Genomic DNA, 19338 nt, shown 5'->3' with positions numbered 1-19338 from the left:
TATGGATTATGAAGAAAATATTGGTAATTTTATTATATTATACTATTAGCAATTATATTGTTATAATAACAACGCATGAAATAAACATACAAAATTAATTTATTTACTTGTAAACATTTATTACTATTTTCTTTGTTTACACTTACATCTTATTTTTACTTGCATCTCAACAATTTTATAACTAATGACAATGCATGGAAAAAACATGCAAAATGAGTTTATTTACTATTCTTTATTGATTTTAATATTGTCATATTTATTTATACTTACACTTTTTATTTTTTCTTGAATATAAACATTACATATCATTGATTAAAATAAATATAAATTAATATTTCATTTTCATGCTGTGCATTTATATTATAAATTGTTAAATAGGTTTTAATACATCAGTGTCATTTACATAATACAGAAATGATTAAACAAAGAAACTAGTTTAGATTTTTTTATATATCAAACATATTAAACATACAGAAATTAGTTTAGATTTTTGTGCGTACATTACACATTTTCATGAAGGTTTCTAACCACTAGAGGTCAGCACTTTCATTTCTAAATCACAAGCGTGACTCTAAGTGCATCACATGATAAAAACAGTAAAGAGAATCAACTACACAGACAGAAAGGAGACGGAAAACTTCACATCTGATCCATTTCACTTAGATTCCAGATTTGTGAGAAGTAACCATTCGACACAGTTTCCCCTTGAATGTATCTGATGAATCCAGCAGCGATGCCCTTTCACAGCATGAGAGCTTATGCATGTATGTTTGTGTGTGGCATCTATAGTTATTATACAGGGAGACATGTTTTATAGCCTGGATCATGCCTCTATTCATCCTCAACAAAACACGTCACATGACGCAGCACTCTCTCTTATCACCACGACAACACATAATGGCCACTTCACAAAGCAATCGGGTGAGAAATCCAATTTCTCCAAACGACTGTCTCACCCACTCCAGCCACAGATAAAGCGTGTCTGTGTCCCTGTCATAAAACGCTTCATTACCTTCCAAGAACACAGGAGTGGAAGACCAGACCGAAAGACAGGTGATTATACAGCATGACCAACATCAAGTTATAAAAAAGTCATGCCAAAATCAGGTGGATGAGAACGTCACTGCACAGCTCTGCAACAAGCTGCAGGATTGGAAGTAGCTTATCATTCATATCTGTAGCAAAAAAAAATATATATATGTATGTATGTATGTATGAGTCCAAGTTCATTGCTTAGGGGTTTGGACAGAAAACTATGGAAGTCTAAAGGTAACTGTGACTTTTCCTCACAATTCTGGATTGTTTTCCCCTTCAAAATTGTAAGATATAAACTCAAAATTATAAGAAAAAAGTAAGTATTGCGAAATGTTAACTTGGAGATGAATTTTGAGATAAAAAGTCGCAATTATCTATTTTTTAATTGCATGGCAGAAACAAAAAAATTATGAATTTGTGAAATGTAAATTCAGAGTTTATATCTCAATTCTGACTTCTTTTTCTCACAATTCAAGCGCATATGTAGCAATTCTTAGTTTATATATTAATTTATTTTTATTCCATGGTGGAAAACAAAACAAAACATGTAAACTCAGAATTCTGAGGGGAAAAAGCAAGAATTGCGAGAAGTAAAATTGAAAGAAGAATTTAAAAAAAGTCAGAATTCTGAGTTTACATCTCTGTTCGTTTTAACTCTCAGAATTAAAGGTTATAGCTTGAAGTTCACTCAGAATTACGAGAAAGAAAAAAAACTTTTTTGTAAACTCAGAATTCTGAGGGGAAAAAAAGTCTGAATTGAGATGTGAACTCAAAACTGCAAGATTTAAACTTTAAATGCAAAAAAAAATGCACCCTGAGTTTATATCTCGCAATTCTGACTTGTTTTCTAAGAATTGCAAGTTTATAAAAAGTCAGAATTGTTAAATAAAGTTGCAATTACCTTTTTGTTTTTGTTTTATTCTGTGGTGGAAATAGGCTTCCATACAAAACTAACCTTAAATATGAACATTAATAATAGTGACGCTTCCCTTCAAATGTTAATAAAAAGTAGAAGTGCAGAAGGCGCATGTGTGTGTCGTCTGGCTGACAGATCTCAGGAAAGCGAGGCCAGACGCCCATGTTTGAAGCACTGTGACTCATCGCGGGTGATAAATCATAGCGAATTTATGACACCGGACTGGCACACAGCCACGCTTTACACACACACACACACAGACACAGAGACAGACAGACACACACACACACAGCAGTGTTATGAGGAGCTGAATTATGACAGGGAATTATTATCCTCATTATAATCATTATGACTGATAATCAGCCCTCTCAGAAAATAACTGACAGATACTGGATTTTCATTAAAAGCCAGACATCTAAATTAATCTTGAATGGGTTATGGGTCATACTTCATGTTAAAAAGCATTTTGTGCTATTTTTAAAATCACTTAAGAGTTGAAGCTTTCACTCACAAAAAGTATTATTACCATTGTGCAGCGACGCTATCTGACTGCAATGCTATACTATGATACTCTAAGGTTCTTCAAATAATTATTTTTAGAAATCAATACTTTTATTTAGCAATGATGCATTAAATTGATTAAAAGTAACAATAAAAACATTTATAATGTAAAAATTTCAAATAAATGCAGTTTTTTAACTTTCTATTCATCAAAAACAAAATGTATCACAGTTTCCACAAAAATATGAAGCAGCGCAACTGTTTTCAACATCGATAATAATCAGATATGTTTCTTGAGAAACAAATCAGCATATTATAATGATTTCTGAAGATCATGTGACGCTGAAGACTGGAGTAATGATGCTGAAAATACAGCTGCGCGTCACAGAAATAAATTACATTTTACTATATATTCACATTGGTAAAAGTTATTTTAAATTGTAATAATATTTCACAATATTATTGTTTTATTGTATTTTTGATCAAATAAATGCAGCCTTGGTGAGCAGAAGAGGCATTTAAAAAAAAAAGTAAAAAAAGTAAATGCATTTAAAAATATACAACAGAATATATAAAAAAGTTAAACTTAATTATTAAAAAATGAATTCATCTAATTTAAATTAGACTCTTTATTTTAAAATATATGGGATTGCAAATGGTGGTTACACTCTTAGAAAGAACCAAAATGTCTATCTCAGGACGGTCAAAAGACTAACAGTTCCCATCAGCCACACAGGTTACATTAGTGCAGTGCAGTTCTGACCCATTAAATGACATTAAGTCAAGCTGAGGGTTTCCTGATAAATCACAGAGCGCTGCCCTGCTAAACCTCTCATTCATCTGAGCTCAGAGAGCCGCCTGATTGATTTAACACAATTACAGCCGCGATGAGCAGTGAGAAACCAGCCTGCTGGAGAACATCAGAAAGGACAGGAGCCTTTTCAGTCCTGAAGTTTCTGTTTCAAGATGAACAGAGTTACAAAGTCATGTGACAGACGGCTAATACACACTTAGCATGGATTTTTCAGTACAGCATACTTTACAAAAAAAAACATTACACAAATTGTAATGCTTGACCAATCAACTGCAAGTGTGCAGTCTCGTTGTGCATATTTAACATACTTAAAGGAACAGATCACCCAAAAATGAAAATTTGCTGACATGTACTCACCCCCTCACGCCATCCAAGATTAGGATGAGTTTGTTTCTTCACCAGATTTGGAGAAATGTAGCATTCCATCAGTGTCTCAGCAATGGATGCTCTGCAGTGAATGGGTGCCGTCAGAATGAGAGTCCAAACAGCTGATAAAAACATCACAATAATCCACAAGTAATCCACACCAATCCAGTCCATCAGTTAACATCTTGAGAAGACAAAAGCTGAAACAAATCCAGCATTAAGACGTTTTAACTTTACACAGTTGCTTCCAGCTAAAACATGAGTCCATAATAATGCTTCGTCCAGTGAAAAATCATCTGGTCTGAATCAGGAGAGAAATATGCACACATCAAGCACCATTTACAAGCAAAAACATGCACCTTTTCACTTCAAAAGACATTAATTGATGAATTGCTTGTGGATTATTGTGATGTTTTTATCAGCTGTTTGGACTCTCATTCTGACGGCACCCATTCACTGCAGAGCATCCATTGCTGAGCAAGTGATGGAATGCTACATTTCTCCAAAATCTGGTGAAGAAACAAACTACATCTTGGATGGCCTGAGGTCGAGGACATTTTCAGCAAATTTAGTTTTTTGGGTGAACTATTTCTTTAATTATGACAGACAGAACACAAAATCACACCAATGACAGAAGTTTTTGCATCGATGCATTTGCGTAGGCTGTTTCAGGCCTTAAAGACAAACTGTAAATTCAACAATGAAAATGCATCAGAAAGAATAATCATGAAACAATAAAAACGCTTTAGGCATTCAGTGTTTGTGATTGTGTGCAGATGTGTTTTGGACGCTTCTTCAAAGAACAAAAACACAATGCATTATTCAGCTGAACATTTCAAAGGTTTCAGGTATAAATTTTCAGCACGTCCTGACACATATTTGATCCGGCTTGTGTGACGGCGAAGAGCAGGAGACGGTGTTGAGAGACGGCTACAGGAAATGAACACACATACGAGAACAGAGGGTCCATTAAAATGGAGGCATAACCAGTCAAACTAGCTACTAGCTAGAGAACTAGAAAAACTGGATATCAATAATCAGCAAACAGCATGCACTGCTACACATGAGCAAACACACACACACACACATCAAACTACTTCCTAGTCAAAAAATGATGTAATTTCAGTTAGAATTTCAGACATAATTATAAAAAAAAAAGAGAGAGAGAGATCAAAAAGATGCATATGAGTTTATCAATATGAATCAAATAAATACAGGAGAAATTCATAGCATTTATTTATTTATTATTTTATTGATTTATTTTTTATTTACTTATTGGTTATTTTTGTTATTTTTGTTGGTGCATCATGATTTATGATTTTTCAAGTTCATTTTAACATTTCTGATTCCTTAAGAGTTTCATTAGTGATTATATTTACTTTGAGGAAGATATATTTTGGGAAAAATACTCACCAAGGCTGTATTTATTTAATCAAAAATGCATTAAGAAAAAAAAAAATGTGAAAAAGTATTACAATTTAATATACTTGTTTTCTAGTTTAATATAATTTAAAATGCTGTGATGCGCAGCTGAATTTTCAGCATCATTGCTCCAGTCTTCAGTGTCACATGATCTTCAGAAATCATTCTAATATTCTGATTTACTGCTCGAGAAACATTTCTGATTATTATCAATGTTAAAAATGTTGTGTGGGAGGCGGCGGGGGTTTCAATGGTATTTTGTTTCGTTTCGTTTCGTTTCGTTAAGGGTTCTTTAATAGACTGTTCAAAATAACAGCTTTTATTTTAAATATATATAAACAGTATATATTTATACAGTTTTGTTTTTTGGTAACAATCTAGTGAATGTTTTATGATGCAACCAAGCCATAAACTAAACCGGAACTTAACGCTGGTCTTTCAGCAGCACTATATAATAACTACACTATATTCATCATGGAAAATCACATCCGACATCCAAGGCCAGAGCATGAGCAGGCAGGAATGCGGGCAGACGGTCAGGAGGGGCTTACGGTGACATGATGACACCTGGTAAAACATTCACCCGTCCAGAACCAGCCACTAACTGAAGGCCCTGCAGGATGAATGAGCGAGCGGCAGCCCGTCGAGTCCATAAACACACAGACTTCCTAAAGCCAGCAGCAGCAGCGCACACATATTTCACAGGCTCTAAACAGCCTCTCAGGGCTCAGGCAGCTTCCATGAGGATTGCATAAATCTATTTCCACATGAAGATGACAGACTGTCGACGTCCTGAGACAAGCACTGCAACTTAGGGCACTGAACTCTGACGTCAAACTTACTTTAAACTAGAAATGACTACCAATAAGCTGATGTTACGGCCAAAAAAGCATAAATGGCTGACATTAAAATTCACTCTTTTGTTTACAGTAAATAAATTAGAAACACTAAAATTGCTGAAGAAAACATTTTAATGAACCGTTTAATTTTTTGATTTTCTAAAGATACATTTAACAGTGTTTTATCCCTGTAATGCTTGTTGTATAATATTTGATACACAATTTCTAAGCCCTCTAGGCTAAATGATCAACATGATCAAAATTGCTGTTAAAGCTATTTCACTCAATCTACTACATGCCTTCTGTTGTCTAGCTGATATGAGTTTATACTGTTTTAGCAAGTATAAAGTAAACATAAGAATAACTTTGATATTGTTAGTATAAAATTTCATGGTAAACGCTTAATAGACTGAAGCAACTTGATTATCCAGACATCATAATGTGAATATTAAATATGATCATCAAGCTTTCAATAATGCAATATATGCTTTAACTATAAAGCATTTGAATATCATCTTACTAAGGCATATTATTGGGAGATATAGAGAGACAAATTATATTTATATAATCTTATGCAAGTAGTCCACAATCTCATTGATTTACATTGCAAACTATCAGATATCATCTTACTTTTTGTCCATATAAATATCAGCATCTGCACCAAATTTCATAATTTTGCTCAGTTTTGACCACAGAATAAAAAGCTGTTTTCTTCCATATATATATATATATATATATATATTATATATGATTTTTTTTTGTCTAAAGGTTCAATAAACTGTTCCATTAAAAAATAATAATAATAAAATATTTTTTTAGAATATTATTTAATATATCAGGCTTTACATGGTTAACGATTAATTCAATTGAGCATCTAAGTGCCTAAAGCAGCCGTATAACATTCAAATCAAAAACTAAGAGCACTACTCTGTATTTGTTTTAGCATCTTATTACCAGAAATGGAATCATATTGGCTGGAAAAAAAAAACTGCCAAAAAAAATAAAGAGCACCTTTAACACAGAGAACATAAAAAAGCCTTATTGTTCACTCAACCACACAAGGCCAAATACATACACCGAGCCAGAACATCAACATAAACATAAAGCTACTTAATCTAAGTACACCGTATGCACAGTGTATAGCAGAAATAATATTCAAATCTAATCTTCAGAAATGCATGAAAGCAAGTGCACGGCACGCTGTGAAACCTCAGAGGACCCAAAAGCAGTGAATAGAAAAATCTAGAAGGGTACAGGAGAGGAAATCAGTGAGAAAGAGAGAAAGAAATAAAACAACAACAACAAAGGAGATGATGCAAGATTAACAGTATTGAAGAATGGATGCATGTGGCAGTGAAATGTTGTCTGCAGAATCAAGAAATGCCAACAAAGCCGGGCGGATGAAAGTGTGGAGGGTGTGAAGAGGGAGGAAGCTGTTACGTGGCTCTCGGAGGAATCGCACACAGCAGGGCCACAGATGCAGACGTCTGACTGACTCCTGATGTTTCCATGGCAATAAAAAGCTCAGCACTCCCAAGATGAGCAGCAGCTCTCAAGACACACGAACCTGTACGCTTTCCTGACTCCACAACCGCAGCGCAGCAGCCGAGCATTCACCCAAACAAAGAACAACACAGCACAACGGATTCTGATTTCTGTCTGCAAACATCGCGGTCATGTCATTTTGGACACAACAACATTTTGTGTTTTCATAGAACATGTGTAAAATAAAAAAATACAATAAAATAAAACAAACATAATAAACATACATATACAATTTTTTTAAATATGCATATATATGTGTAAAAAAACATATTACATATGTGACCCTGGAGCACAAAAGCAGTGATAAGTAGCACGAGTATATTTGTAGCAATAGCCAAAAATACACTGTATGGTTCAAAATTATTGATTTTTCTTTTATGCCAAAAATCATTAGTATATTAATTAAAGATCATGTTCCATGAATATATTTTGTAAATTTCCTACCGTAAATATATAAAAACTTAATTTTTGATTAGTAATATGCATTGTTAAGAATTTAATTTAGACAAATTTAAAGGCGATTTTCTCAATATTTTGATTTTTTTGCACCCTCAGATTCCAGATTTTCAACCAAATATTGTCCGATCCTAACAAACCATACATCAACGGAAAGTTATTTATTCAGCTTTCAGATGATGTATAAATCTCAATTTTAAAAAATTGACCTTTATGACTGGTTTTGTGGTCCAGGGTCACAAATATGTATTTTTTTAATTCTCTGTTTTATGATGTGAGTATAATAAAACAATGAATGACTATATATATACTGTATATACTTTTGAAAATGCCTCTTATGCTCACAAAGGCTTCATTTATTGGATGAAAAATACACTAAAAATGGTAATATTGCCAAATATTATTACAATTTAAAATAACTGCTTTCTATATGGATATATGTTAAAATGTAATTTATTCCTGTGATGCGCAGCTGAATTTTCAGCATCATTACTCCAGTCTTCAGTGTCACATGATCCTCCAGAAATCATTCTAATATTCTTATTTGCTGCTCAAGAAACATTTCTGATTATTATCACTGTTGAGAACAGTTATGCTGCTTCATATTTTTGTAGAATTTAGGATATTTAGGATGTAAATGGATAGTTCTTAGGGTCTCTTAAATAGTTGCTTGTTAGCATGCATATTACTAGAATATTAGCCATTTATTAGTAGTAATGAAGCACATATTAATGCCTTATTCTACATGACCTTATTCTACATCCCTAATCCTACCCAACAAAGTGTTCCCTATTCTAAAGTGTTACCAAATATTTTTGTAACATTTTAGAATTTTTTTTACTTTTGATCAATTTAATGCATCACTGCATTCATTTCATTGTCCACTCTCCTATATGTACCATGTCAATTACATGAGATATGAACATGGTAATCCATAGTATCATCATTTGACACCACCACTGTCTCTTGTTGGTGTTATTAAAATACATTCAATACATGTTAAACTCTTTAAGACCAGACCATACCATTGTATTCAGCATTGTATAAAAGTAATTGTATTTTTTCCCTTCATGTATCAATGACAATATCCTCAAGTCAAACAGCTATGATGCTAATGCTAATTAGCTTCATAATATGGATTGGACCGAGCAGACACAATGCAAGTGTAGCCAGACCGTGCCATTTACTAATTGAGCTAACATGGATTAACAACTGCGGTCATGCCGAGAGGACGATTATAAATCACCAGGAACAAAAGCGGCTCTAGCCAGAGAGATGTCACCAGAGCCCAGCAGGAACGGACGGCTAATTAGCTCGCTGGCTAAACACAATTTATCAGGGCTTGATAGCATTAGCAGCAACGCTAATGAACAAACTGCAGCTATAAACACACCAGAGGGACGAATCTCTTAAGTGGAAATGAGATTAGCCATTACTGGCAGTGAGAGTTAGGGTCACACAAGAGCAATGACTCCGACAGAGGTAAACTTCCCACATTCCACTGCCCTGACGGAATCATGATGCTTTTCCTGGATGATTCCTTGAGGAAAAAGACATTTATTTAGCATGAGGTGGTCCGAAACTGGCGAGTCATACTGAAAAACCATTACAAACGCTGACCAATGAGGTTGGTCACACAGACTCACACTGTCAATTTGGCATCAGATAAAGGGAAGGTATAGGAAGAGGTAATGATTAGTGATGCACCAAAAACTAAATTAAAGTTTCTATTTACTATTTAATCTATCTACTACTATCATTCTATTTAATCTTATTTATTTAATAATCAACATTCAAAAAACCCAAGTTGCATATAAGCCTCTAAAATGCACATAAGACTGTTTTTATATCAACTTTTTAATGACATAATTATGTTTCTACTACAATCTGTTATTAAAATATAAACATTTAAATGGTGCCTGTAATAAAAGACAACAGGTTAATTACAAATATAATGAATATGTAACGTCGTGCAAATATTAGCTTGTTTCTTCTTGCTAGCTACCGAGTTAATGGACAATGAATGGCTTTCCTGGGGTAAATGTATACATTGTATTGTTTACAAGCTGTTTTACTGACAACTTCATGCATTTGAAATGCATTCTTTCGTGACACATTAAAGAACATCAAAAATGCATTTATAATATCGAATGAATTTGAGAACCCAGACGGTGTTTCATATCAAAATTAAGAAAGCACAAAGCCTATTGCGACTATTGGATAACAGGCGCGCTACTGCTTAATGAAGTTTTGTTCACAATGAAAACAGCATAGACTAAAAGATCTTGGTTCGTCAAAATGAGGATCGATTGAAATCATTTCGGTCAATGATTTCAGCAAAACTCAAATTAATTTCCGGTCAAATAGTTTCGGTGGTTGTAATTTCAATGCATCACTAGTAATATAACTACAATGGCAGACTCAACATTCCTGGCCATTCCCAGGCTTCGTGAAATGAAATCGATACACATCCAGATGTGATAACCACTATAACAGAGGCCCAACAGCGAGGCGTATAACACTCTCACCCTCCCTCGGCTAAACGGATCTGGAATTAATGTGCAATACCTTTATATCTACCTCCATCATGAACACTCACTCTCGTTATTTAAATTAATTGTTGATTTTGTGTTCTGGGGGGATTTTGATGTCAAAACGTAAACAGACATGAACAAGACATTCAATAAGCCACCAAAATACCAGTTACGCATCTGTCAAGTCAAATCGGGCTTACAGACAAAAATCTACTAGCGCAAACGGTTTATAAACTCAAAAAGTGCATGCAATTAAGACCTCAGAAATAAAATATCTTAATGGTTTTGGCATTGTTTTCGGGTGCATTCACCACAATAGAAATGAAAGTTCAGGTTGAACACATTAGAGATCAGTGTCTCCACTAAAAACGTAAATATTAATGCACACTTATGACATACCCTGTCTTTGTCGTCGGCCACATCACACAGCACGTCATCCAGGTCCAAAATGCCTCCGTCTCCATGTTCTAACCGATTCACCTGTATCCAGTAGCCTGGGTCCTAAGAGAGTAGAAGTGGATGGACAGAGTTACAACGAGGCAATTTGTGTCACATTTTGACAAACAGACATTCAAATGTAGATCACTATCTTAAAGTATCCATAACTTGTTGTCAGTAAAAAAGGTGAAAGTCAAGAAACCGTCAGGGTTCCTGTCAAGATGCTACAAAGAACAACCAGAGAAGACTGAGAAATATTTAGTACAGTATTGAATGAAATACAAGGCTTATTTGACTAAGTATCAATACAAACATTAAAGTTATTCAGCCATCAATGTCACATTGTTACTGTCTGAGTATCCAAACAACATCAACAGGCAGTATTTGTATTATTTCTCTGTACTTGACTGTGTCCTGGCTGAACTCTGCTCATCTGAACCACTGTAATCTCATAACTGGGCACAGCTGAGCAACCCACAGTCAGCTTGGCATCCACAGACCCTGGAAGAGCTTCAAAGCGCTGATGACGAAGATGAAAATGGGGAAAATTGGGGTCGCACACCGATGGAATGAAAATCTCTGCCGACCATGTTACTGACTGCCAGTCTATGTAGGCCATTTGACCAGAGTAATGAGTGATTTACAGCTTTATGTGCCTTCTCATCTCTCTATCTGTCTACAGTTTCTCTTTTTTCATCCATAATCTGATGCATTTCCAAGTAAAACTGGATATTCTGTCAGAATTTTTTGGCACTACACGATTTAATCCATAGAGAACTAACTGGATCATGGAGAGTCTCTATAACGTACATCAAATGTTTGAAGGGGTTTCCTAGTGATATCAGGCAAGAAGAAAAGACATTTTAGATGCAGAGCAAGATAGGAAATTTTGATAATCAATTCCAAAGTGAAATAGTGAAAACGAACATGCACAATTAAATATCCAATAGCAGCCAATATTGCTAAATTAAGAAAAAAAAAAAGCTTCAATATTGATAATTAACCAATATAGTACCAAAAAACTGTGCATCCCTGATGTTATGTCCCCCCTTTCTAGTATTTCTCCTAAAGAACGATGTAAATGTAAATATTCAGCATTTTAAAAAATATATATATTATAGCAATATTTAAAAACTGAAAGAAAATTGTATCCATCCTAATACTTCATCCGCAAAAAACATCTGCTAAACTTAAATGTGAACCTATTCATGGAACATTATCTGAAACAAATGTCAACAAGTTCATCCAACTTTTAACAGAGCTAATCTGGAAGACATTTTCTGGCCACAAACCCAGAACAAGATTCAGCAAATATTTGAACAAATTCGCTGCCGAGACGACATGCGCCGCTGGACAGCGTTTCAAACTCCCACATTCACCGTCGTTAAAACCCCAGCGACTAACATGCGGATTTAAGATCAATGGACCCGATAATCACCAAAAGATGGATGGAAATGGAGATGAAATGAGAGGGAAAGGCGTGTTGTCCAGTGTGGAGAGATGTCTGGGCATAATTATTGATGAAGGAGGGTTTGCAGGGATAGACCAGGCCTTGCATGCTTGATTTAAGAACAGAACTGTGTGCAAAGAGAAAAGAAGACATTGTCCCTCTCCGGTGCGAGGGAGGGATGTTGAAGATAAAGGATGAAAAATGAAAGCATGAAGGGCAAAGGAAAAATAAATGAAGCAGGAGAGGTACTTTGCCCCCGAGAGACAGAGAGAGAGACACATCTGGCCTTAGCTGCAGGACAATGAAGTGTGTCATGATCACACGCAAACCTGCAAACTTAAAACATGACATGGCAGACTGTCAGTACACTATTAAAACTACACAACAACATTACAGCAGTGTTGGGTGTAATGCATTTAAGTTATGTTTTAATGGGTTGCAATAAAGGAGTTACAAGTAACACTTTTTGAAACTCAACTGGTAGAGCGTGGCACCACCAAGGCCAAAGACATGGGTTCAATTTCTGGAAAACACACATGCTAATAATAGAGTACGTAGGTAAGTTGAACAAATGTAACAAAGTTTTTGAGGTAGTGTGTTACAGTTAGAATTAGCAGCCGTTCGTGTCAAAAGAGGAGGACGTGATGATGGATGAAGAAAACATTACAGAATGATGTGAGATTCCAGTAGAAAGGGATGCTAATGCATTTATGTAATGTGTTACAACAGAAGGAGGTTACAAGTAACACTACAGTTATTTAGTTGACTGGTAGACATGGGTACGGATAGGGTTGGGTACCGAAACCCGGTACCAATATGGCACCGGTACCTAAGTAACTGGTATGTACTAGAACCGAATCAGAACAGAGATTTCGGGGCCTCATTTCGGTGCCATGCCTGAGCGATCGATTAAAATATTTTTCCTTTGTTTCTCCGAAACGAACGTAAGAAGCATCATCACCGGCACCGCACGTGAAAAATAATTTCCCGAATGAGAAAATGCACGATACAAATCTTTGTAGTAGTAACGCAAGTGTGCTGTTTTCACATTCCGACTTAAAAGCACAACTCGGGAAATGAGCGCATCCGAGGAGCGCATGAATGCAGAAATTACACTTGCTCTGACGGCAGCAGGTAGCGTTCCATTAACTAGCTAAGCTAAACATGCTTAAATTAGGGCTGGGCGATATGAGCAAAAATTCATATCTCGGTATCTTTTGGCTGATGTGTTGTATATGGTATATATCTCGGTATTTTGGATTTGGATTAAACAAATAAAGTGAATGTAAGCATGTAGGCATATATTATGTGCAAAAAGGGTTAAAATCACATTACATTCTAAAATTGTAACATTTCAATCTAAAAACAAAAATAATGCTTTTAAAGCAGAAGTTAAATTTACTAAACAAAATGAAACACAGTAAATAAAGCACAGACTGAGTAGAAATGGCTATTTTGATTACCCCATTACTTTACAGTTAGTGCTATCATACAAATACACTTACTTGTAGCAAAGAAAAAGCTCACGCACTTCTGACAGCAAAATGGAAATATTTCCATAGCTTTCTAACATTTACAGATGGAGAATATGTAAATTCACATTATCTGTGAAATGTAAGTATGCATTAGGGAAAACAGCACGTCTCAAACACATTAAACAGCACGTCTCTGTCAGAGCCGCTTTAAACTGAAACTATAAACTATACGCTAGTATATCTTACGAGTTTGTTTTTTTTAAAGCCCTTCATATAAAGCTTGTCACGTTTAGAACAAATTGTATTATGCACTTTCTCCGCAGCAGTTCAGTCTGTGTCCTCCCTAGATATCTTTTCAGCAGCGCTCGTATCAAGCTTGTAAAGAATATACCGATATATCATAGTAACTCAATATACCGCCCAGCCCTAGCTTAAATTAAAATGCCTAGAACTAAAATGATCTTGTATTCACGTTTTTAAACCTGTTGTCCAACAAAAGAGAACATTATAACCTTTTTAGTCCACAGCAGTTAAATGCTTCCTTTTGTGATCTGATGTAGCTTCTTGTCACAGAATGAGGCAGAAAATATGTTCCATAGGCTACTAATGCATCGATTAGCAATGGATTATTAATATACTTAATTATTATGAAAATACCAGCGATGGCTTGAATAACACAGATAAACTATATATTGTTGTAGTCGAGTGTTTAATGTATTTGTTTCATCATTCAAAACATTTATATCTTCTGTTTACTCAGTTACAGCAATAGCAATGCCTTTGTCCATATTGGGGATTTCCTGGAGCTTCATGAGTTGCATATACAGTATGTTTATATATACATATACCTGTGTATATATATAACAAGTATCGGTTCAGGCACCGTTTAGGCACCGGCACCGTTTTAAAAGTATTGATTTGGCACCGGTATCGAAAAAACCAAACGATACCCAACCCTAGGTACGGATCCCTGAACACACATGCTGATAAAATGCACACCTTAAAGGCAATTTAGATCCATTTAGATAATAGTTTCTGCCAAATAAATGAATGTTACATGAATGATTTTAAGTAATGTGTTACAGTTAGCATGCGTCTATCAACAGCCGCTCATGTGTCCCAAGATGAGGTATAAAAAATATTCTCGTTTTATTTAGTTCAAGCAGATTAACTGGTAAAACTCGGCACCATTACCACCGATGATATGGGTTCAAATACCAGGAAAAACACTTGCTGATAAAACATACACATTTAGGTCAATTTGGATAATAGTTTCTGCCAAATGAATAAATGTAACAGTGTTTTTTGAGGTAATGTGTTACAGCTAGCATGCATTTATTACCAATCACTCATGGCAAAAGTGGAGGTTACAATGCCAGAGACATGATGATGGATGCAGAAAACATTTCAGAATGGTGTGAGACCAAAGTAGAAAGGGACGTCAATGCATTTAATTAATCTGTTACAAGGAGGGGGTTACAAATAACACTTTTTTTAGTTTTACATAGCTTCACTGTTAAAGCATGGCACAACCAATATCAATGATATGGGTTCAAATCCTGGGAAACACATGCTGATAAAACGTACAACTTTAAGTCAGTTTGGACAGAAGTTTCTGCCAAATAAATGAATGGTTTGTTTTTTTTAAAGTAATGAGTTACAGCTAGCATGCATCTATTATTAGCCGCTCATGTATCCCAAGAGGAGGATGGCGCGCCAGAGATGTGAAGATGGATGGAGATAACATTCCAGAATGATGTGTGATCAGAGTAGACAGTGCATTTAAGTAACATTTTAATTTGTTACAATAAGGGGGTTACAAGTAACACTATTGTTTGTAGTTCATGTAACTCAACTGGTGGAGCGTGGCACCACCAACACCAATGACATGGGTTCAATTCTCAGGAAAAACACATGCTGATAAAACATACATTTGAATATATGAATGACAAAAGAATGCCAATTAGCATGCATTACTTTCATTTACTTTCAATTCATTTACTGACACTTGCAGTTCAAAATTAACAATTGGCAACCACCAAACTAGAGTAAAACATACTAAGTCTCATTAAAACAATGAATTTCTTGGCATATGCATCTTTTTAAAATAATCCTAATACAAAAAGGAGTGAAGCAGGTTTGTTAAAACATTATAAACATCTAAAAAACTCCCAAAGCATGTGGTTTGTGCAGTAACATGCTGTGGGGAATAAAAGAGAGGGAGATGCAGATACTCATCATGATTGGATGTCAAGAGCTTTTTATGACAAGACAAAGATTGTAAAATGTCATTGACATTGTTGTTTAACCACTCTTGTCAAAAATCACACTACCAAAATGAAAATATGTGGAACAAAAGAACAATGGCTCTGAAACCTCCACATGTTTCAGTGACAGGTGAAGCTTGTGTAAGAAACTCGTTCTATGTGATATGATGACCTACGAGCAATGCTTAAAGCTCCATTCTGAGAATGCAAACATAACGATTATTAATATTAACATTCCTCTTCACTGACACACACACTGAACAAACATTTCTTTGTCCACTGTAAACGCATCTATTATCAGCCGCTCACGTGTCCCAAGAGGAGGTCAGAGAGACGTGAAGATGGATGGAGATAACATTCCAGGATGGTGTGAGATCAGAGCAGACAGGGACGCCTTTGTCAGCACATCATTTATAACTCGATGAAGCAATACAACCAGGTCTGAATCACAACAGCGAACAAATCCAGACTTCAACTAAACCAACTAAGAGCAGCTCAGACCTCATCCATCTCCATCCAAGGGCAGGAAAGGGTGAATCAAAAAAAAGAAAAAGAAACAATGTCCACAACCAGCTGCAGAGCTTGTTCAAATATTGTTCTTTTCATAAGTGCCGTCCCAATGATTTCATTATTTCTTTCAGATGCGGATGAGCTCTAAGCAATCGTAAGTTCTGAAGATACCCGCAGACAGCCGCTGCATTCTTGAACCCGCAACCTTTTCACCAAGGAAGTGAATGACACAATAGAGATGAACGCTCAATGAAAGCATTTTGGCTCAACAAAGCACAGGATCTTTACAAATCATTCCAGAACCAAACCACAAGCTTTATCTTTGCACAATCAGGGCGGTTGGGCGACATGTCATGACACTTTCGATGGCTGTAAAGCACCTACTGTATCAAAGACCTATTGTGAGAGCACACCCGAGGCAAGAACCATGCAAGAGAGATGCTTTATCCCGGGAAACGTGGAAATATAGCCTGCTAGTGTAAATATACCTTTTTTTTCAAAACTGCATGTTTGATGAGCTGGGAAAATGTAATATCTACAGTGGGGTTCAAAAGTCTCCTCGTTTTTTTTTTTTATTCCCATGTTAAAATTAACAAAGTAATTAAAAGAAACAAATAGCCTATTTTAAAAAAAATGCATAGTAATTTTAATAAATATTTCAGAAATATATTTTAAAATTTTGACAAAAAAATAAAATAATTTATTTTCTTTTTTTAATTCAGCAATGCCAATTTGTAATTTGTAATGAAAAAAAAAATACAACATTTTAAAAATAAAAAACAACAATGCCAAATAAACACATTATCATGATCTCACGTAGCCCACGTTATATGTTGAGTAAAAGTAAATGTGCACCAACAAGTACTTTGTTTTTCTGATTAGTCACATTACGTCATTTTCTCCAGTAGCAATGATCTCGATCTTTACTATACAAGACATCTGTAAACTGATTGAGTACAAGATGACACTTGTTCTTATTCTTTGAGAATGATAAGCACTCTATTTGTGCACCTGATCTGCTATTGTTCACAGTCATCCATCATTATTATGTAAGACGAAAGAAATTGTTGAAAATGAAAATGAACATGCGCATCAAAAGTGCACATTCTATGCATATTGGTATTATCCGTAAATTCTAAAAAAAAAATGTAAAAAAAAAGTATTTATTTATTGTTTGCTTGTTTGTTTGTTTGTTTGTTTGTGGGGGTGGGGTATAAAATCTTGTTTCCGCCACAGAATAAAAAATATTTTTTTTTTAAATCTCATAATTCAGACTTTTCTTCTCGCAATTTTAAGTTTATATCTCACAATTTGACTTTTTTTTCTCAAACTTGCACGATATAAAGCTGCAAGAAATAAAGTCTGAATTGCGCGATAAAAAGTCACAATTGCCTTTTTTATCTTTTATTCAGTGGCGGAAACAAGCTTCCATAGAAAACAGCATGAACAAAATGACACTGAGATCCGCACACTTCCTGGGAATTTTTGCTTTCCTAGTTGCTGAACTTGTATGAACGCTGGTTTGTCTGAAGTCAAATATTTGGCCTCCACAGCAATCTAAATCATTATTCATAACCACCAAAATTACTCATAATTACTTGCTAACTGTAAAAACTGTCAGCTGACCTAAACATGCTCAATTTGGTAGCAAAATGAACTATCAAGAAATAACAAGAAATATTTAAATGACTGAAATCAACCAGACGAATAGTTTACACCATTAAAGTGATTCCTATGGCTCAAAAAACTGTGCAATTCTACGTTCTACTTCATACAAATTAGGGTGGGTCCTATCAACCACAACTGATGTTATTAATTATTATTTAACAAATATAATTATTGTTTCTACCCAAATAATCTGGAGCTAAGAGAACATTGTGTGGTTGTGCAACCATGAAAGTCATCAATTTGTTTACAGTCGGTTTACCATTAAATCTATCACCACCACTGTGACAACATGACACACAGAGCTCGACTCTGAAACGCTCTCTAATCAAAACTTCATAAGGCGTTGATAGGTATATGCTTCCAGAGGCCTAGCACTCATTAATAGCTGATAAGCATGCGTGTAATAGCATGTCTGAGATCATATGTGTATGACAATGCTGGCACCGAGACAACTTCGGCTTTCACAGGGCAGAAGACACTTCAATAAAGACACAGGTCTGAAGGGACAGATATGATGCAGACTTCCCCGTGAAGAAGGCGGACACCTCTGTGTTCCCTAAGGCTCGGCTGCCGTGTCGAGACTCGCCCGCTGCTTACTGCAGAATGAGTCTAGATTCATGGGTAAACAGCACTCGATGTCCTGCCATAGATGAACTCAACAGAGAGATTTCGGAGAACAGTGTGGCCTTCAAAAGCTGTCATGAAGTCATTGCTCAATCATTTCTTGAGGTCAGACATCTGACTTGAAAAGTCAGTGCAGATCGATCAACTTCACTGAGAATCATCATACGAGTTCATTTCCAAAATGGAGGTGACCTGGGTTAAATCAAAGCAAAAACTAATTTGTATGCATTTTCAATGTATGGAAAGATGTGGGTCAAAGACGAGGCATCCAATTTTGGTGTCTGCATCAAATTAAATTTACAAAAGTGATTTTATCTACACAGAAAGCATATTAAATACAGGTAAAGTGTCTATTTTAATGTTTCAAATAACATTTGAAAACAAAATGTCCAAATCTGAGTGAAATAATGTTCCATTGTTATTCAGCGTAACATATATTTATGTAAAAATGAAACAACATACTCATTCTGACCTGTAC

General features: G+C 35.3%; 1 protein-coding gene across 5 annotated transcripts in view; it reads right to left on the bottom strand.

Moving 5' to 3' along the window:
• Window positions 1-19338, bottom strand: part of pard3aa (par-3 family cell polarity regulator alpha, a) — a 481810-nt gene that overhangs the window by 408806 nt on the left and 53666 nt on the right. For all 5 annotated transcript variants that reach the window (XM_058764715.1, XM_058764717.1, XM_058764713.1 and 2 more), the window contains exon 2: window positions 10828-10929. In XM_058764715.1, the coding sequence (XP_058620698.1) occupies window positions 10828-10929 (102 nt within the window). The remainder of the gene's footprint in view (window positions 1-10827; window positions 10930-19338) is intronic.

Source organism: Onychostoma macrolepis, chromosome 24 (genome assembly GCF_012432095.1).
Source record: "Onychostoma macrolepis isolate SWU-2019 chromosome 24, ASM1243209v1, whole genome shotgun sequence".
Classification (NCBI taxonomy): domain Eukaryota; kingdom Metazoa; phylum Chordata; class Actinopteri; order Cypriniformes; family Cyprinidae; genus Onychostoma; species Onychostoma macrolepis.
Note: the sequence above shows the minus strand (reverse complement) of the source record. Positions and strands in the feature narration are given on the sequence as shown.